The 21,105-nt window shown below is 37.2% G+C and overlaps 1 protein-coding gene across 20 annotated transcripts in view; it reads left to right on the top strand.

Annotated features, from left to right (window-relative positions):
* Positions 1–15,338, top strand: part of PHTF1 (putative homeodomain transcription factor 1) — a 63,240-nt gene extending 47,902 nt beyond the window's left edge. For 7 of the 20 annotated variants that reach the window (XM_063625779.1, XM_063625771.1, XM_063625770.1 and 4 more), the window contains 11 exons: positions 187–360; positions 465–554; positions 1,828–2,049; positions 5,591–5,719; positions 6,454–6,726; positions 7,815–7,946; positions 8,442–8,528; positions 11,652–11,807; positions 12,795–12,890; positions 14,173–14,298; positions 14,822–15,338. In XM_063625779.1, coding sequence (XP_063481849.1) covers positions 187–360; positions 465–554; positions 1,828–2,049; positions 5,591–5,719; positions 6,454–6,726; positions 7,815–7,946; positions 8,442–8,528; positions 11,652–11,807; positions 12,795–12,890; positions 14,173–14,298; positions 14,822–14,842 — 1,506 coding nt within the window. In that variant the 3' untranslated portion in view covers positions 14,843–15,338. The other 13 variants (XM_063625782.1, XM_063625777.1, XM_063625778.1 and 10 more) reach the window with 6 other exon arrangements.
* Positions 15,339–21,105: the final 5,767 nt, after the last annotated feature.

Here is a 21,105-nt window from a genome sequence, read left to right as displayed (position 1 = left end):
GGATATTTAGTTTCAACTTAGTATTTTTCTTAATTGAGATTAAGTAATATATGGATTTGTTCAGGTTTGGGTTAGTTTACTTTTGCTGCTTGGTAGTTTTTGTATTTTTTTTTTTGTGTTTACACATGCAGCTTATTAGAATATTTTGGGCTGTCCCCTGTGAAGGTATTGCTGTTCTCTTTGTAGGAGGCTTTTAGGCGTTTGGGTAATGGGGTGTCTGATGACCTGTCAAGTGAAGAAGATGGTGAAGCACGGACACAGATGATATTATTGCGTAGGAGTGTGGAAGGGGCCTCAAGTGACAATGGTTGTGAAGTTAAGAATAGAAAACCAATACTTTCAAGGCACCTAAACTCTCAGGTAATTTCTATTTTAGTATATGAAAGTATAGGACTGAATCATTTAAGTTAGTAACAAAGCATTTAACATATTTTCCTATTGCTTGTTGGTTTGATTTTTGGCAGGTAAAGAAAACCACTACAAGGTGGTGTCATATTGTGCGGGATTCAGATAGTCTGGCTGAATCAGAATTTGAATCAGCAGCCTTCAGCCAGGTAAAGTATCCCTTTGAGAAATCAAGGTATATTTTTGAGTGTAATAACTTTATCCATTCCTTTTTTTTATTGGTTGCCCTAAAGTAGCGTTTACATTAATATTTGCCAGCCCTTCCGTTGTCTCCAATTATCCATCTCCTTATCTAGCAGCTTTTAATGACTACACACATAGAAAGAATATTTTCCTACATTGACCCTAAGCTTAAAAGTATCACAGATGATGCCCAGCGGGAGGTTACTTAATCCCTAAATAATGAGATTATTAAATATTCACTTGGAATATGAAGTTTATTTTTAAACATCATAAATTGGATTGACACTGATGAAGACAGATTTTTGAGAAAGGAGTTCTGAAAGATGGGAGTAGTAGATCTCATCATGAGAGCTAAAGGGCATATTATATTATTTGGAAAATTGTTACTCAGAGGTGAGCAGAGTAGATGGTGGTGGTGTGGTTTTTTCTTTTATTTTGATTAACAAGGCAATTGTGGTCATGGAATAACTTTCGTATTTATGTTTGTACTTTTCTTTGCCTGATTATCCTTTAACATTTTGGAGCTGAGTCCTGTTCACGAGTAGGTCTGTAGTCAATTTCACAATATTTAGAGTTGGGGTCACTTTGTGTGTGTCAAAAAGCTCAGCTAAGCCAGTTGAGTGGGTCATCTTGGTGTGCTTACAGGAATCACTCCCCTCCCAGAACACCTTAGTTGATCAGTTCCATAACTTGGCAATAGCTTCTTAGAGGGAGTCCTGCTTGCTAGAGACATCAGTTTAACATTTAAATATTAAAATGTATTATTGGCTGGACATGGTGGCTCACGACTGTAATCCCAGCACTTTGAGAGGTTGAGATGGGCGGATAGCTTGAGACTAGGAGTTGGAGACCAGCCTGGACAACAAAATGAGACCCTATCTTTACAAAAAAAAAAAAATATATATATATATATATATATATATGCGGGTGTGATGGTATGCATCTGTAGTGCCAGCTACTCAGGAGGCTGAGGTAGGAGGATCATTTGAGCCTGAGTTTGAGGTTGCAGTGGGCTGTGATCATGCCACTGCACTCCAGCCTGGGTGATAGAGCGTGACCCTGTATCAAAAAATAAAAAAGCATTATTGTTACGTGAAGCCCTGTGAAAAAATGAATTCATGGTGATTGACTTTTGAAGGCTTTCAAGCCATTGCTGTAGATAACTTGTTTTAATTTTATTTCACATGTAATTATTTTTAAAGATGAATAACACTTTTTGCTTTTTGTTTTCCTTTAAAGGGCTCTAGATTGGGTGAGAGTGGTGGCTCTCGAAGCCTCAACATGTCAAGAAGAGACTCAGAAAGCACCCGCCATGACTCGGAGACTGAGGATATGTTATGGGACGACCTGCTACATGGCCCAGAGTGCCGGTCATCTGTCACCAGTGACAGTGAGGGGGCCCATGTGAATACCCTTCACTCAGGGACCAAACGTGACCCCAAAGAGGATGTTTTTCAGCAGGTCTGTGCAGGCATGATAAGAATAGCTAGTATTTATTGTGTTCTTACTGTATGTCAGGCACTCTGTCATCTCATTTAACTTTACAATAATCCTGTAGGGTAGATACTATTATTATCCCCAGTTTAGAGGTGAGGAAACTGAGCCTAGCCTATAAGTGAAGATGTTGGGATTAGAACTCAGGGAGAAGTAATCTAGAGTTGCCCTAACCTAAATTTTTCTGTATATTACTTTTTCTTATTATTTTCCTTAGAATGGTCCTTAATGTGTATTTTATATTTTGTATGAGTAGAGTTTGCATGTAGAGAATATACCTTATATTTTCATGAACATCACAGTGTTACATATGAATAACTAGGAAATGGTATTGCTTGCTTTTTGAATATGCATGAAATAAATAATGCTTTTAATTTCAAGTTTTATATTAATATCATAAAATCAGATAGCCATTAGAAGGTATTTCAACCTTCCAATCAATGTAGAGATTCATTCTACATCTGTAAATATTTTACCATCTGTTATGTGGTGATAATAGTTCCTACTTCTTAGGAATAGTGTGAAATAGCTAATGAGATAATATAAAGTACATAGCATAATACCTGGCAAGAGTAAATACCCAATAAATGTTAGCATTATTATTAATATCTCCATCAGATGATCAATTGGCCTCTTAAATACTTCTGGAGCTGGAGTGCTTGTTATTTAATGATACAGCTTATTCCACTTCTGGATAGATTGAATGATGAAGAAATAGTTCTCATATCAACCTTTCAGTTGCTTAATGTCAATGATTGTTATGATTCTTAGTTTTTTGTTCTTTAGGCTAAATATTTCCACATTGGCTTGCAAATAGTGGATGATGGATATATATTTGTTTAATTATCAAATATTCTCGATTCAAAGATACCATTTATTTAGATTATACATTTTCATTTAAAAAATCACTTCATTAAATGTATATAATTTTTAAAAAATGAACAAGAAATAGTGTAAATTTTCTCATTAAAGTTTTCTTTTTTGGGACAGAGCTCACTCTGTTGCCCAGGCTGGAGTGCAGTGGTGCAATCATGACTCACGGCAGCCTTAACCTCCCCAGCTCAAGTGATCCTCCCACCTCAGCCTCCTGATTAGCCACCATGGTTGGCTAATTTTTAATTTTTTTGTAGAGACAGGGTCACACTATGTTGCTTAGGGTGGTCTTAACTCCTGGGTTCAAACAGTCCTCCCACCTTAGCCTCCCAAAGTGTTGGGATTACAGGGGTGAGCCACCATACCTGGCTCTCATTAAAATTTTTGCTACTTTTTCTGATTTTGCAGTGAGGCTACATATTTTTTGCATTCAGTCTGAAGATTCATCTAAATTACATTAGCTTTCAGTAGTTATGCATAGTATCATGATGATCTTGATCTTCTTAGCACTCCCCTCCTTTGAGATTTGCAATATAATTTTAAGACATATATAAGAATAATTGAGTGTGGTAAACTCACCATGTCAAATGCAATAAATCATTTTCCAATCCTGTTCACCTAGCCTATTCTTCTTTTATTCCCTGTATTTCTTAATACCACATTACCCACCCAAGTCAAAAAGCTTGAAGTCATTCTTGACCCCATTTTTTTTTTTTTTAGATGGAGTCTTACTCTGTCACCCAGGCTGGAGTACAGTGGCACAATTTTAGCTCATTGCAACCTCCGCCTTCCAGGCTCAAGTGATTCTCCTGCCTCAGCCTCCTGAGTAGCTAGGATTACAGGCGCCTGCCGCCTGCCACCACACCTGGCTAATTTTTGTATTTTTAGTAGAGACGGGGTTTCGCCATGTTGGCCAGGCTGGTCTCAAACTCCTGACCTCAAGTGATCCACTCGCCTTGGCCTCCGAAAGTACTGGGACTACAGGCGTGAGCCACCGCGCCCAGCTGGCCCCATTCTTTCCACCCTTAACCACTTATGTTCTTTTGATTCAGCTGTCTAAATACCTGCATCTCTCTGTTTGTGGTCCCCTGCTTGGTGCAGGCCATCATCTTATCTCAATTGGATCATTACAATAGCTTCTGTAGGGTTGCCTCTGTTCCTTTCATTTTCCTTGCTACAGCCAGAGTGATACTTCTAAAACACAAATCTGATAATGCCACTTCCTTTAAAATCCTTTTTTCTTCTTTCTGGATTGCTTGCTTCTGTTCCTTTATTTGTTCTAATACAGTCTCATCTCTGACCATTCCCTCCCTGCTCCTCACATGGTGAACTTCGACTCGACTAACTTTCTTTGTTTCTGATATGTACCAGGCCTCATGTGCCTCTGGGCCCTTACACATACAGGTTTCTTTGCCTGGGACATAATTTTCTCTAATGCCAATTCTTCGGGTTCATTCCTTTTTATTTCCAGGCAGGTCTTGGCTTGAGTGATGCTGCCTTCAGGAAGCCTTTCCTATATACTCCTAAAGCACTCTTGCCTTTCCTTACCATGCTGTATAGTAACTTCCTTCAGAAGTCTATAAGCTCCTTGATAGCAAGGACATCTATCTTGTTCTCTGTTTTATCCACAGGCATGATACATAGTAGGTGCTTAATATGAGTTGTATAAGTCAGTGAATCAATCAAATCAGTGATTCAAATCAATAAATGCTTGTTGGCATTTTGCTAAGCATTGTGGTAGAAAGAGAAAAAATATGCCAGATGGTCCTTTTCTAGAAGGTTATCTTTTAGTTTGGGAACAAGATAATTATATAGGAAATAAATAGAGGACGACATAAAAGCACCATATAATAAGATGCTAATTTGTCTGATACAGACTGTAAAAGTTTTTCATTTCAGAGAAGGGCAAAGTTAGTAAGGCTGAGGCTGTCAGAGAGGACCATGTTGGTGAAGTGGGACTTGAGCTAGTATTTAAAGAATAAGACATGATATGGCAGAGGAGGAGAGGGAGCTGTTTTCATTGTGACTGTCTCTACTTGAGCTTTTCTAAGCCTCACTAATTTTCTGTGTCCTGGTTAGACCAGAAACAGACTTAACTCCTCAGTCATTCATGTGATCTATAAGGCCTTTTAGTATCTTTCTTCCTTTACTTTCTATTACTCTCAGTGTAATCTCGTAGCTCTAGAAATTCTTTCTTAATAGCCCATGACTACACTAAGCTTATCCTCACTTCCATACCTTTAGAGAGGGAAGCAACCTTGGAGATCATGGACTGCTATCTCTCCTCATAACAGAAGACATTTAGTCTCTCTCTAGGTGAGAGAATGGCTTAGTAAAGAAAAATGGACCTAGCGAGCCATGGTGGTATGTGACCATGGTCCTTGCTACACAGAAGGCTGTATAGAGGGAGGCAGATGGGAGGATTGCTTGGGCCCAGGAGTTTGAGACCAGCCTGGGCAACATAGTGACACCCTGTCTCAAAAAAAAAAAAAAAAAAAAAGAGAAAGAAAAAAAGAAAGGACCAGCATTATAGAGTTGGTTATTAGAGTGTTGGCAAATGAATGGAGCCTGGGAAAGAAAAACCAATGGAGGCAAGAAAGCATGGATAGAAACAATTTTATATTTTTCTTCTCAGAATCATTTATTCTGGCTTCAGAATTCAAGTCCTTCCTCTGATCGTGTTAGTGCAATAATCTGGGAGGGGAATGAGTGCAAAAAGATGGATATGTCTGTGTTGGAAATAAGTGGCATCATCATGAGCAGGGTAAGACTGAGTATGTTTTCAGATTTTTCAAAAAATATACTAAGTGATCAGGAGCTATTTTATAATAATCTCTTAGTGATTAAAACAGTATGACTCTGCTTTTGAAGCACATATATATATCATATATATAATAACATTATTAACATATATATGTAATTTTGTAGTCAGAGTCTTTACATGGTAGTATATACATTATTTGTTATACCTGGTCTCTATTAACATAATCAACTGTTCAGGTATGCTCTACAGATATTCCTTATCTCATTGAATCCCAATTTTTTTTTTTTTTTTTTTTTTTTGAGACGGAGTCTCGCTCTGTCTCCCAGGCTGGAGTGCAGTGGTGCGATCTTGGCTCACTGCAAGCTCCGCCTCCCGGGTTCACGCCATTCCCCTGCCTCAGCCTCTCCGAGTAGCTGGGACTACAGGCGCCCGCCACCACGCCCGGCTAATTTTTTTGTATTTTTAGTAGAGACGGGGTTTCACTGTGGTCTCGATCTCCTGACCTCGTGATCCGCCCGCCTCGGCCTCCCAAAGTGCTGGGATTACAAGCGTGAGCCACTGCGCCCGGCCGAATCCCAATTTTTAATAAGATTAAAAAGTCATAAATCTGTATGTCATTTGTATTTATACTTTTAGAATGTGTTTTTAATAGTCTAAATAGTGCTTGATAAATACTGCTTTGTAACTCCATTTAGCTAACACAATAATGGTGGAAATTTTAAATTAATTCACAGGTCAATGCCTATCATCAAGGAGCAGGTTATCAGATGCTAGGAAATGTTGTCACTATTGGATTAGCATTTTTTCCATTCTTACATCGACTTTTCCGTGAGAAGAGCCTTGACCAACTAAAGTCCATTTCAGCTGAGGAGATCTTGACTCTCTTTTGTGGGGCACCACCTGTTACACCTATTATTGTTTTGTCCATAATTAATTTTTTTGAAAGATTGTGTCTTACTTGGATGTTTTTTTTCATGATGTGTGTGGCAGAGAGAACATATAAACAGGTCAGTGGAGAAATAAGTAAAATTTTTTACCTGTTTTCGTATATGATATTCCATTGAGTTGTTTTTGTTCTCTTGATTTGGTCTCTCCTTAAGTTGATGTGGGCAATAAAGGATTGATAAGTGGTCTTTTGATATTTGTGGATTTATTGTTTGTGTTACTATTTACATATTACACGTTGTAATCTGAAATTTTGCCAGGCCCCATGTGTAGAATAAGTGGCTTAGCCAGTGAGTAAGCCTAGCTGACTGCTTAGCATCTGCACCTCAGTGTCCCTTTTTTGTTTTTTATCTATAGAATAAAATAATTATCTACATGTGATAATGTTTTTGTGAAAAATAGCCAAGTGAGAAATAAATTTATTAAAATTTGATAAAAATTATGGATGGAGGGTTTAAAATATTGGTGATATGCAGAAGAAGTGTGATTTATTTTATTTTATTTTTTGAGACTGGGTCTTGCTCTGCTGCCCAGGTTGGAGTGCAGTGGTGTGATCACAGCTCACTCCAGCCTTGACCTCCTGAGGATCAAGCAGTCCTTTCAGCTCAGCCTCCGCAGTAGCTGGGACTACAGGCCTGCGCCACCACACCCGACTAATTTTTTGTATTTTTGTGGAGGTGAAGTCTTACTTTGTTGCCCAGGCTTGTCTCAAAGTCCAGGGCTCAAGTGATCCGCCTGTCTTTCCTCCCAAAGTGCTGGGATTACAGGGCATGAGCCACCATGCCCAGCCCCAGAATTATGATTTTGAATGGAAATTTAATTTGAGAATAAGCCAGAATCATGTATAAACATTTGAGTTTGTGAAGTAGTGGATCCACAAACGCCAACCATTCTTTGGGGGTCTCCAAAGAATATTCCTTGCAAATGTTGAGTGTACCACATTGTGAAGAAGTATATTACTATGTAATGTGCTTTGGAAACAACAGGGTAATGAGCTATTAGTGAAAATTTTCACTGCCCATCTTAGTGATCACTGATGAGAACTTCGTTCTTTTTAACATTTTTGTATTCTGGGAATATCATTGGCAATTATATGAATACACAGACACATACATACATTTCACTGTGATGTTTTTTAAACCTCTTCTAGAGATTTTTATTTGCAAAACTCTTCAGCCATATTACTTCTGCCAGGAAAGCTAGGAAATATGAAATACCTCATTTCAGACTTAAGAAGGTGGAGAATATTAAAATATGGTTATCACTGCGTTCCTATCTAAAGGTGAGTTTTATCTGATTAACAGTAGAGTATGTGCAAGAATGTGCTCACTGAAGCTCCTGGCAGCAGTTACTCAGTAGACAGTGTAGTTCTCGGTGTCAGGCAGATTATATCAGCAGCTGACAGACTTGCTGGACAGCAAGTTGGATGTCATCTCTCTGCAAAGCTGGTAGGGGTAGGTAAAGAAGAGCTTAGAAAGGGAAAAGAAAATCTAAATTTCCTAGGGCAAAATGATAATTAAATAGTGCATATTTTTCTGACTTTTTTGGGAAATACTCCAGCTGAAAGTATGTCAATGAATCAGTCACCCTTAATTTGGAAATGCATGGATTTCAGTACTTAAAGTTGATGATGTCCAAAATATGTTAAAATCCTATCTCAGAAAATTCTTATAAACATTATTTTCACACGAATGTAGTACAGTTCAGTGTTAATAATGTGAGGGCAGTTGCTGTCTGCCAGTAACTAAAACATTAACACATGTGTCTCACTCCACAGAGACGGGGGCCACAGCGTTCAGTTGATGTGGTTGTATCTTCGGTCTTCCTACTGACACTTTCGATTGCTTTCATTTGTTGTGCTCAGGTAAAAGTTTCACATCTGCTTTAAGGAAAAATGAAAATTCTATTATAGAGTTCACTTTCTGTTTTAGACTTAGGTCACTGTCTTTAAGTATGTATTTTTAATGCATCTACATTTTTTACTATTTTGGATGTTTGGTAATTTTTCTAACTTTTCAAAATGGGAATACAAGTAATTCTGAAGTCCTTTCAAACTGTAAGATTGCTCTAATTTTAGTTGGTAATTATTAATTGATAATAAAACTATCATATGATTGCAAAATACTGATTTTCTGACTACATTATTCCTTCTGTATTTATTAGTTGTCACTCCAAGGTAGATCTTTCATTTCTTTCCCTCTCATTTATTCATTCATTTATTTATTATACTGTGGAATCATGTATTCTCATTTTTATACAGTGGGTTAAAATCTATTACTATAGGCTGGGCATAGCAGCTTAACACCTGTAATCCCAGCACTTTGGGAGGCTAATGTGGGAGGATTGTGTGAGGCCAGGAGTTGAAGACCAACCTGGGCAACATAATGAGGACCCATCTCTACAAAAAAAAAAAAAAAAAAAAAAAAAAAAAAAAAAAATCTGTTACTATATTTGCTTTGATGCCTACATTGTCCCAAATTTGGCCAGTGGGAGCCCCTAGAAACCCCCTCCTGTATCCGTTTGACAGGGTCTGCTTTTTGTAAAGCACTTCTGTGCTTTCTGCATTAAAAGAAGTTACAGGTTTATCTTATAGTTTTTGAATTTTATTGAATTTTAACGTAATTCTGTGGTCAAAGCATACTCTGAATATTTTCAGTCCTTTGAAATATGTAGAGGTTTACTTTATTATCCAGCATATATTCAGTTTTATTAAATTTTCCATTAGCACACTGACAAGATTTGTATCCTGTCATTGTTGAGAGCAGTGTCCTTTATGTGTCAAATTACCTACATCCTTACTGAATTTTTTGGTCTGCTTATTCTGTCAGCCATTGGTAGAGGTGTGTTTATGTCTGATTGTGGATTTGTCTGTGTTTCCTCTTCTGTCAGTTTTTGCTTTATGTGTAACTGGGTACATCCAGATTTAGCTTTGTTATCCATCTTTTTGGGCAATTGACTTTTATGTCCTTTATAGTGATTTATTTTTTTTTCTGAATCCAGGATCCAATTCAGAATTACATATTGCATATAATTGTCATGTTGCTTTAGTCTCCTTTAATCTGGAAAAATGTCAGGCTTTGCCTTTCATGACCCTATAAAATGTCTCCATTTGTAATGTTTCTTACTGATTTGATGTTAATTTCATTGCACCAGCTGTCTTGATTCATTTCTACATGTTATATCTTTGTCTACCTGTTTTTATTCTTTTGTTCTCATATTTTAGGTGTGTCTCTCATAATCAGCATTTCCTCTTATGGTTGCTTGGTGTTTGTTCGTTCTTCTTCTTCTTTTTTTTTTTTTGGTAGCTGGGACTAGAAGCACATGCCACCTAGCCTGGCTAATTTTTAAATTTTTTGTAGAAGTGGAGTTTGGCTTTGTTCTCCAGGCTGGCCTCGAACTCCTGGCTTCAAGGGATCCGCCTGCTTCGGCGTCCAAGAGTGCTGGGATTACAGGCATGAGACACTGTGCCCAGTTGGTTGCTTGTTTTTTAATACATCCTTACAGTCTTAGATTTTGGAGTGTCTGGCCCATTTAAACTTAATGTTGTTTCTGTAACCACAAATATATTTGGTTCTTACTTTTTCTAACTGCTAATTTTCCTTTTTCACTCCTCTCGTCATCTTTTTATTAACCAAATATTTTTAAATATTCCACTTAATCCTATTAACTTGTTATATATTCTTTTACTGTTGTTTTAAGTAGTAAAGAGATTACAACATGCATGCTTAATTTTTTATAGTCTAATAAAATGATTAATTTATCACTGTCTTGATAATGCTAGGCCCTTAGAACAGTTTATCCCATTTACCTCTTCACCTTTTGTATTATTGTCCTTCACCTTAATTTTACATATATTTTAAAACCACAGATGTAATTATTATTACTTTGTGTAATTAATCATATTTACTCACATATTTACCTTTTCCATTGCTTTTTATTTCCTGAATTTCTGTGTTTCTCTCTGGGATTATTTTCTTCCTACCTGAGTAACTCCTTTAGTATTTATTTTAGTGCCAGTCTGCTGATGATGAATTCCCTCAGTTTTTGTTTGTTTGAAAATATATTTTATCACTTTCACTTTTGAATGATTTTTTTTTTTTTTTTTTTTTTTACCAGGAATTGAATTCCAGGTTGCCAGTTATTTCCTTTCAGCACTTTTAGGATTCTATTGCTTTCTGATTTCCACATTTTATCTTGAGAAGTCTGCTGCTAGGGTGCCATGACAAGCCAAAGCTAATATGAGTCAAACTCAGTGGGGAGGCAGAAAACAAAGGTCTTGTAAGGCAATGGAGCTGGCTAAGAGGAGTGGAGATGGGAGCCTACGTAGCCCTGGGGGAAGCGAGATGGAGAGGGCAGCTGCTTGGTGACTTCCTGTTTTTCACAAGGTTTCTGTGAGCATTATCTGTATGTTTTTCAGTAAATTCCATCTTACTTTGGGCTTGAGTAAATTTCTTTACTTTTAAATCAACAAATTTAAAAACAAAAACAAAAACCTTTTACCAGAAAATTTGACACATAATAGGCACTCAATAAATGGTAGTTGCTGCTGCTATTGTTATTTGGAGCCTAAAACAGAATAAAGAACTGATCCTTAGGATTTTCTAGTCATACTAGTGGAATGAGCCACATGTTTTAGGGAGCTCAGTTGACATAATGCAAAGTTATTACTTTGAATAATGGTTGCCATATAGTTGTGAGCGGACACACTGATAGTTAAAGTAGCTGCAAATGCATTTGTCTTATTTTATTTGTGTATTTTCCTTCTTTGTTACTTCTAGACCCTTGCTAAAGGAGAAAATCTAGAAAACTTAGAGAAATATATAGAGATTAAATAAATAGGTAATACTTTATGAGTATTAAAGCTCTTCTGCTTTGAGTATTGAAATATTGGATTTTTGGAAATGTTCTTAAATTGACAGAGTAAAAGAGTAATTACATGATTTTAAGGTAAATGAAAAACTTAACTTTTTTTTGATCCTTTGTATAGGTTCTCCAAGGACATAAAACTTTCCTGAATGATGCTTATAACTGGGAGTTTTTGATCTGGGAAACAGCTTTACTACTTTTCTTATTGCGTCTGGCCTCATTGGGGTCTGAAACCAATAAGAAATACAGCAATGTTTCGATATTACTTACAGAACAGGTATTGATCAGTCCTGTCAATTGGGTTTAGTGGTTAGGGGTAGCGTAATATGCTGTAAGTTTCCTGCAGAGGATTCAGGGTTTAATCACTGTCTAGCTGTCACTTTCTAGCTACAGGACCTCACGAGTCACTTTGCTGCTCTGTAGTTGCTTATCCCTAATAAAATGGATGTAATATCTCCTCCTGCTCTGTGAGAATTAAGATCTAATGGATTGAAAAGACTTTGTATACTATAGAGAGATTTTTATTGGTGGTAATGGAGCATGCTTTTAATCTCATATTCTATGTCAAGTATTAGATCTTTAGAGTACTTGTCATTTAGCATGTATAATAAGCTTCTTGAATTCTGTATCAGACATAGAATACATTATTCAGTGTTTGGAAAATACTTGTTTTCAGTATGTGAATAGACACTAAGATTGAGAAATATCTCTTGTAAATACAGAGTAGTATAAAGTTTTTTTAATTTTGTTTTAAATTTCAAGTTTTTCCATAAACTTTGAATAAAAACATTTATCATTCTTTTTTTTTTGTCTTAGAATCATAATGGAGAATTCTTCCTACAAGGCAAAATATAAGGAATTAGTAAAGTAAAAGGAGCTATCTTCTTCCATTCCATAAATGTTTAATGAGGATGTTAGATTATCTAGGGGGATAGTGAGATGAATAAGATAGAGGTTTTGAAGTCAAGGTGCTTACACGCTAATTATGTTATGTTGCAAATAATATTAAAATTTTTCATTGTTTTGATATTTAAATTGCTTCATCATTAATTACTTGTTCATCACTAAGTAGTTTTTCTTTGCCAGAGGGAGACTGATCAGGGATGGGGGCTAGAGTACATGACGTATGTTCTCTGTAGCAATAGCTATTGGAATTTCAAAATTTATTTTACTTGAAAACATGACCTTTGAAATATGCCAGATTTTATGCAGTATATATATTTTTTTCTAAGAAATTTACCTTAATTTCTATTCCTTCCCTTAGATTAATTTATATCTTAAGATGGAAAAAAAGCCAAATAAGAAAGAACAGCTTACTCTAGTAAACAATGTATTAAAGCTGTCCACCAAGTTGTTGAAAGTAAGTCATAGGCTGTGATACACTTTTACTATCATTTGAGTTAAATCAGTCTCTTCTCTGAGAAAACATTAAATGGCAGATGATACCTTGGGTTGGGAGGGGTCCTGGAAGTGGACTCTTCCACAGTGGCATCAGGAGTAGGGGTCACAGTGGTGGTTAGGACCAGAGCTGAGGTCACAGAGCTCAGGAGGCAAGGTTAAGGACAAAGAGTGGCTCCCCATCACCAAGTTGGGCCATCTGGTCAAGGACATGAAGATCAAGTCCCTGGAGGAGATCTGCCTCTTCTCTGTGCATCAAGGACCAGGTTCAAGGCATTTGTCACCATTGAGGACTACAACGGCTGTGTTGGTCTGGGTGTTAGTGCTCCAAGGAGGTAGCCAGCACCATCCATGGGGCTATAATCATGGTCAAGCTCTTTATCCTCCCTGTGTGGGGAGACTACTGGGGGAACAAGATTGGCAAGCCCCACACTCACACTACCCTTGCAAGGTGACTGGCAGCCTGCATCTCTGTGCTGGTGGCCTCATCACTGCCTCCAGAGGCATTGGTATTGTCTTGGCCCCTGTGCCCAAGAACCTGCTGCTGATGGTGGATACCCACCACTGCTACACTTTGACTGGGGACTGCGCTGCTACCCTGGCCAATTTTGCCAAGGGCACTTTTGATGCCGTCTCCAAGACCTACAGCTATTTCACCCCCAACCTCTGGTAAGAGACATGTTGACCAAGTTTCCCTATCAGGAATTTAGTGACCACGGCCTAAAGACCCATACCAGAGTCTCCATGTAGAGGACCCAGGCTCTAGCTATGGCCACCATGTGGTGGTTTTATACCGGAAAAATAAAGTGAGTTAGCCTGTTTTAAATACATTAATTAATGTTTTACTTCTCAGAACCCAGTAAGAGATAGATGCTAGGCTGTGTAGATTCAAAATGCTGACCTGATGGTTTTAGGTTAATAACTACTATGAAAAAATTTACGATTTTGTTACCCAGGTTCTGATGATTGCTGATGTCTGTCATATTTTATATATGTGTGTGTGTGTGTGTGTGTGTGTGTGTATTTTAAACTACAAATGACATATTGCTCAAATCCACCTAAAAAAAATCTTAGTAGAAAAGTACGTGAGAACACGTTATGGATTTTTTGAAGGTAGCTCTTTGAATATTAAGGAAAGACAGCCTTAAGCATTCATCTATACCCAAGACAAAACACAGCAAGAAGTCACTGAGTAGCTATGAGAAAACACATATCTCATTTCAATTCTTTGATGTTTTTTGTAGGAGCTGGACACCCCATTTAGACTCTATGGACTGACAATGAATCCCTTAATCTACAATATCACAAGAGTAGTTATCCTTTCTGCTGTCTCAGGTGTTATAAGTGATCTTCTAGGATTTAATATAAGAGTAAGTATCCCCACCACTCTGTAGCATCCTAGTCTTAAAAATTACTATGTACAGAAATCTCTGTTCTTCACACGTGTGTGTGTGTGTGGGTGTGTTTCTAGCATGGAAATAACTCTTGAGGTAAAGAAATAGGCATTTTGATTGGTGGTCCACAGGCTTTTCAGCTTCGGTTTTCTCATTTTACACAAATATAACAGACAGTGCTCTTGAATGGAACAAAAAAAAATCAAGTTTGAATTTCATATCAGTTTAATAGCCTGAGCTGGGAAATGGTCTTACTCTGATTCTGGGGAATGTACAGATGTAGAATGAATGAAAACCAGTACATGAACTGCATTGTATTATTTTTGATCCTGGAAGTTTTAAATGTTTTTTCTCTATGATGTTCTATGGTTGCTATTGCCAGACTTGATAAATTTTCTTCTTTTATAAAGGATTCTTTGTTTATAGTCATGTAAGTGTACCTATAAATCCCACCTGGTTTTCCTAGAACAAACTTATTTTGGTGATTTTGTTTTCTTAGCTGTGGAAAATTAAATCATAAGCTGAGTTAAATGCCTGGACTCTCCCCTGGCTGGTATCAAAACTTACCTATCAAGGAAAGAGATGACTGCAGAAACCAGTGAGATACCCACCTGCTTGTTCACATGCACAGGTGCTCTCAGCTCTGCCAAAGCGAATGAATGGTGTTTCCGGAGGAACAAGTCCTTCTCCAACTGGGTGTGCATGCTAAAAACCTGTATTTTCATGCTTTTCAAACAACATGAATAGTCAGCCGACTAAAGACTGTGTGTGTTGTGGTAACACAAGGACAATTTTGTAAGTTTGCGCTTCAGTACTGTGACAGTTATGTTTACTGGACATAGTCTTTTGGGCAACTATGGTAGATGCCCAAAGCATGAAGCAAATATCTTTTATTGGAAATATGCAAATTCAATACTTTTCCATTATAGTCCATAGAACTGGAGATTTCTTTCTCTGTCAAAGAGAGATCAAGCAAACTATTTTAGGTTAAATCCGAATAAAAGAACTTTACTGGAGACTTTCAGTTTCTAGGTTTTCTTTGTTGTTGAAGGAAGAAAATTAACTTTTAAACTGTGAGTTTCTGTTAAACTGTGGAGAAATGTTTTGTTCGTTTACAATTTTGAGTTAATAACTGTATAGTTGTTGGCAAACAATGCATGCATACAATATGCCATGTAATTCAGCATGAAAAATTTAAGTATATGCCTACTCATCCATTTCCATCATACAACATGGTTTCCATGTTCTGTGTGGAAGCCATGGAAGCATGGTTTCCATATAGATCATCTGAGTTGTGGTTCCTAACACAGTGCTATGTGTCCTATCACAAGCATCATTGATAGTTTATCTGTTGTGCAACTTAATGTATTAAACCCTACATATATTTTCAGGTCCTCGGTGTCTATAACCGGCCATGCCATGCCTCTGATGATATAGGTTCTGTAATGCAGCATCCTGTTATACACATGCATATACATATGTTAATGAAAGCTCTAATAGTCTACTTATAATTCTTGCTCATTAAGTTACCTGCTTTGAAGAATCTTTTTTTTTTTTTTTTTTTTTTTTGAGGCAGAGTCTCGCTCTGTTGCCCAGGCTGGAGTGCAGTGGCACCATTTTGGCTCACTGCAACCTCTGCCTCTTGGGTTCAAGTGATTCTCCTGCCTCAGCCTCCCGAGTAGCTGGGATTACAGGTGCCCGCCACCACACCTGGCTAATTTGCAAGAATCTCTTGAGGCAAATTGAAAGCTTGAACATTTTAATGATAAGATTTTGTGAAGTTTTAAATAAACATAATTTAGAAACTTGGTTATTACATGTAAAGCATGTATTCATTCAAAATCAGAGGATCAGTTGCACATTTTCTAACAAGCAGGAATATTTGTGAGATTTAGAGGTGGATTTCTGAAGAGTCCAGAGATTGAGGTCAGACCTTTCTGGGTTCAAATCTTTGGCCCTGCCACATATTAGCTCTTTATATATCAATGTCCTCACTTGTTAACCCATTTATGGGGATAATAACTACATAATAGGGTTGTTAGGATTAAATGAGGTTGTCATGTAAGGTACTTGCATAGTGTAAAGTATTTAGTACTTAGCAAATCTACAATAAATGTGTTACTACTATTTAAAGTCCTTAAAAAAATCTCACTGATAATTCCTAACTGTGAAGATAGAAATGTAGAAAGCAAGGTTGCTGAACTAGAAGTTGGTTAACAAAAATATGCAGCCTTTTATACATGAGTTATAATTTTTTAAATGGTAAAACTCCATTATAGTGATCTACCTTTAGAAGGAAGTGTTCTGTAGCAGCACTTCAGCATCTCAACAGATGGTTCATAGAAACCATGCTTTTACTGTTTCCATAGGGAACAGTAGCAGCGATCTCAGATCCAAAATTGAGCTCACTGCAGATTTCAAATGAAAACTGATGCCTTCATCTTTTTCTTCTACAAAAATGCTGTTCTATTTTTATGTACAACTTTTACACAGTTAATCCTTAGTTTAAAAGCAGTATTTAGAGTATATTAATTCAATTGTGTGGATTGCTTCAGTTGTGGTTTTTATGGTGTATATTGGTTTAAATTATTTTTGAAGTGGGTAAAATTATATGTAAGTATAGTTAATCATATCAGAAACTTAGCAATGATTCTTGACTCATTTTTCTTCCTCATACCTCACATCCAATCAATCACCGAGTCTTTGAATAATTGTCTTCTAGATATCTTTCTAATCAGTCCATTCTTCTTCCTCCCCACTGCCACTGCTCTTATTTAAGTCAGCATCCTTTGTTTTTTGAGCAAGTTTCTGCTATCTCTGCTCTTATGTATGCTTGACTCCTCTTTCCCCCACACCTAACCCACTCATCTCAAAAATATGTCTTTTCTAGAATGTAAGTCTCATCATTTAGAATCCATTAGTGGCTTACTAGCACTTTGAAGATGAAAATCCAAAATCCTTTTAGCAAGGTGTATAGGTCTACCCTATTGAGAAAGATTTTAAATCTTTATGTTTGAAAGATACTTTTGCTGGGTATAAAATTCTAGGTTTAAAGATGTGGTTGTGCTGTTACCTCCTGGGTTGTTGCATTGTTTCTGACAAGAAGTCTACAGTCACTCTAATCTTTGCTCTTCTATATGTTGTGTCTTTTTTTTTCTTTTTTCTTTTTTTAAATCTGGCTACTTTTAAGATTTTTCTCTTTACCATTGAATTTGTGCAATTCGATTATAGTGTACATTGGTTTAGCTTTCTTCATGTGTTCTGTGCTTGGGGTTTGTTGAACTTACTGGATCTGTGGGTTTGTAATCATATTATTTTATATGTAGTTTTCTATTTTCACATACAGTTTGGAAAAATTTTTGCTATTCCTTAAAATAAATTTTCTATAGTCTACTCTTCTTCCTTCTGGGACTCAAATTTACATGTATATTAGACTGCTTGGAGTTGTTCCTCAACTAACTGATGCTTTATACATTTTTCCAGCCTTCTCTTTGTTTTAATTTTGGATGGTTTCTTTTGCTGTGCCTTCAAGTTCGCTTTTTTTGCACTAATTTGCTGTTGATCCCATCCTATGCATTTTTCATCTCTAGAAGTTTGATTTTGGTCTTTTTTATATCTTCCATATCTATCTTTAACATGTGTATTCTTTTCTCTACCTCATTTAACATAATACATTTATAATAGGAATAGTATATAAAGATATTAAAACAGTTATTGGGGTCATTTTCCCCCCTCATTTTGGGTCATTGTACTGCTGTTTTGCATGCCTGGTAATTTTTTATTGGCTATGAATTTTATACTGTTGGTTTTTGTGTGTATGTGTGTATTCTTGGTAGTCTTTTAAGTATTCTTGAGAGCTTTGTTTTGGAACACTGTAAAGTTATTGGAAACAGTCTGATTATTTCAAGGCTTTCTTTTAAGCTTTGTTAGGTGGGCAAGAGCAGCCTTTAGTTTTTCTCCATTTACTGAAGCAATATCCTTCTGAGTACTCTACCTGATGCTCTGTTCATTATGAGGTTTTTTCTTTGGCTGTAGTAGCATGAACTATTCCCAGACTTGTGTGAATTTTGGAATTTTTCTGCCTGCTTCTTGGAAGTTCTTAACCTGTTCTTGGGTATTCCCTCACATGCTTGTGCTGATCAATATTCAGCCAGAGACTTGAGCCCTCTGCATGTCTCTGGAGCCCTTCCCTCTCTGTGCAGCTGCATTCTCTCTGGTACTCCTACCTAAAATTCTAGACCCCCGGCCTTCCCCAAACTCTCAATTCTGTCTCCTCAACTCAGCAAGACTGCCTGGTTCTTTTTGGGTTCTCCCTTCTTGCACCACAGCCTAGAAACTGCCTCATTGTAAAACTGCCTGTATGCAATAATCTTGGAGCAATCATGGGACTCACCTTGTTTAATTCTACTGTCCTGTGCTGCCTGGTGTCTAATATCTAAAATCCATTTTTTCATATTTTTAAAATTGTTTTTCAGTTGTTTGAAAGTTGAAGAGTAAAACAACTCATCATTACCTTAGTAAATGAGTTTCTCCAATTGCTTAGGCCGAAAGCTCCATATCTAATCTACTATCATGTCATGCCAGTTCTACATTTCCATGGCTACTAGGTTAAACGTCCTTCACTCTCACCTGGACTACTGTGTGACCCACTGGTCTGTTTCCATTCTTGTCTCCTACAGTTAGTTGGTTTTTCATAGCCACATGAATGAGCTTCAAAATTTGGAAACTAACATTGTTCCTACTTAAACCTTTCCTGGCTTTCTCTTTGGTGGCCTCCAAGGCCCTTCATTGTCATGCTTACCTTGCCTTCCAGCTTCACCTCCTTTACTTTACAGCCTCACTCCTTTACCTCACCACCACACTGACCTCCCTCTGCCCTTCTGTTATTCCAAGTTCTTTCTCATATCAGGCTTGTGCAAGCTTGTTTCATCTGCCTGGAATATATTTTCTTAGGTTCATCTCTGGCTGGCTGCTGCTTATCTCTCAGCTGTCAGCTGTCAGTTCCTTAGAGGGCCTTCTTTGATGACCCTAGTTAAAGTAGTTACTCATTTTATCCATTATCAGTTATATCGCCTTATTGATTTCCTTCATGGCACTTACCACAATTTTATCGTGTTTATTTTTTGACTGTCTGTCATTTCCTTTCTCGCTAGAGTATAAGTCCCTTGAAGGCAGAGATGACTTCTTGTCCCCAGAACATATAATAGGTGTTCAATAAAAATCTGTTGAATGAAGAATAGACCTCAAGTAATTTACCATTTGTGTAGTTTTTTTTCTGTTAGGATAGAAGGGTCATACATTTGATTCTTGAACAATGCAGGGGTTGGGGCACCATCCTCCTTTCCTGTCAAAAATTCATGTGTAACTTTGATGTCCCCAAAACTTAATAGCTTACAGTTGACTGGGAGTCTTGCCAGTAACACAAACAATCAACATATTTTGTATGTTATTTGTATTATATACCGTATTCTTAAAGTGAGCTAGACAAAAGACAAACGTTATAAAGAAAATCCTAAGGAACAGAAAACATATTTCCTATTCATTAAGTAGAAGTGGATCATCATAAAAGTCTTCCTCTTTGTCATCTTCACATTGAGTAGACTGAGGAGGAAGAGGAGGGGTTGGTCTTGCTGACTCAGGGGTGGCAGAGGTGGAAGGGGAGGCACAAGAGGCAGTCACACTTGGTCTAACTTTACAGAAATACATTGTAATTGGACTTCTTGCTTTTTTCATTTCTCTAAAAATGTTTCTATATGGTACCAATCGTTCTTCTACTGTTTAATTTAGTTTCAGTGTCCATATCATAGAAGAGTCCATGTTGTAAAAGAAGTCAGAAGCAGCCTTGAATAATTGGAACCCTTCTGCCACATTGTCTTACATCAGCTTGTTCTTTGGCGTTGCTTCCAAGTTTTCTTCCTCATCATCTTGCACTGGTTTGGAAGCACTCATCTCCATCAACAAGTCATCTGTTAATTCCTATGATGTGGTGTTTATTAGCTCCTGAATTTCTCTTGAAACCCTTCATACCCCACCTTTTTTGCCACATCCACAATCTCTTTCACGATTTCCTTGACTGACTCTTTTGTAAATCCTATGAAGTTATGCACATCTGCACAGGTTTCTCCAGCCAGAATTTATTGTTTTGGGCTTGTTGGCTTTCACAGCTTTTTCTGTAACAATGATGGCATTTTCAGTGGCATGGCATAATCATTCCTTCCAGACTTTCATAATGTTCTCTCTCGGAGTTCTCTTTCACAGTATTGACAGTCCTTTCCAGAGTACTGTGTGTAATGGATCTAAAAAGCCCTTGTGACCCCCTTATTACTGAATTAAAGATGTTGTGTTTGGGAGCATGGAGACCACTTCATCGCTTTGGTGTTGAATTTATGGGGTTTTAGGTGGCCAGGGGCATTGTCCAGTATCAAAAGAACTGTAAAAGGTAGTGTCTTACTAGCAAGGTACTTCCTGACTTTAGGGGCAAAGCATTGACAGAACCAATCCAGAAAAAGAGTTCTCATTGTCTAGGACTTCTTGGTATACAACCAAAAGACTGTCAGCTGGTGTTTTTTTTTTTTTTTCTTCAAGGCTTGGGGGTTAGCAGCTTTACAGATATGTGTAGTCCTGATTGTAAACACAACTGCATTTGCACAGTGTTAGCTTATCCTTTCCTGCCTAAATCATGGTGCTTGCTTCTCTTTCTAATAAATTTCCTTTGTGGCATTATTTCCCAGAATAGGCACTTTCTTCTGCATTAAAAACCTGTTAAGGCAGATATCTTTTCTT

The sequence above is a fragment of the Symphalangus syndactylus genome, chromosome 12 (assembly GCF_028878055.3).
Source record: "Symphalangus syndactylus isolate Jambi chromosome 12, NHGRI_mSymSyn1-v2.1_pri, whole genome shotgun sequence".
NCBI lineage: Eukaryota > Metazoa > Chordata > Mammalia > Primates > Hylobatidae > Symphalangus > Symphalangus syndactylus.
The sequence above is the reverse complement of the archived record's forward strand: the minus strand, read 5'-3'. Positions and strand labels throughout refer to the sequence as shown.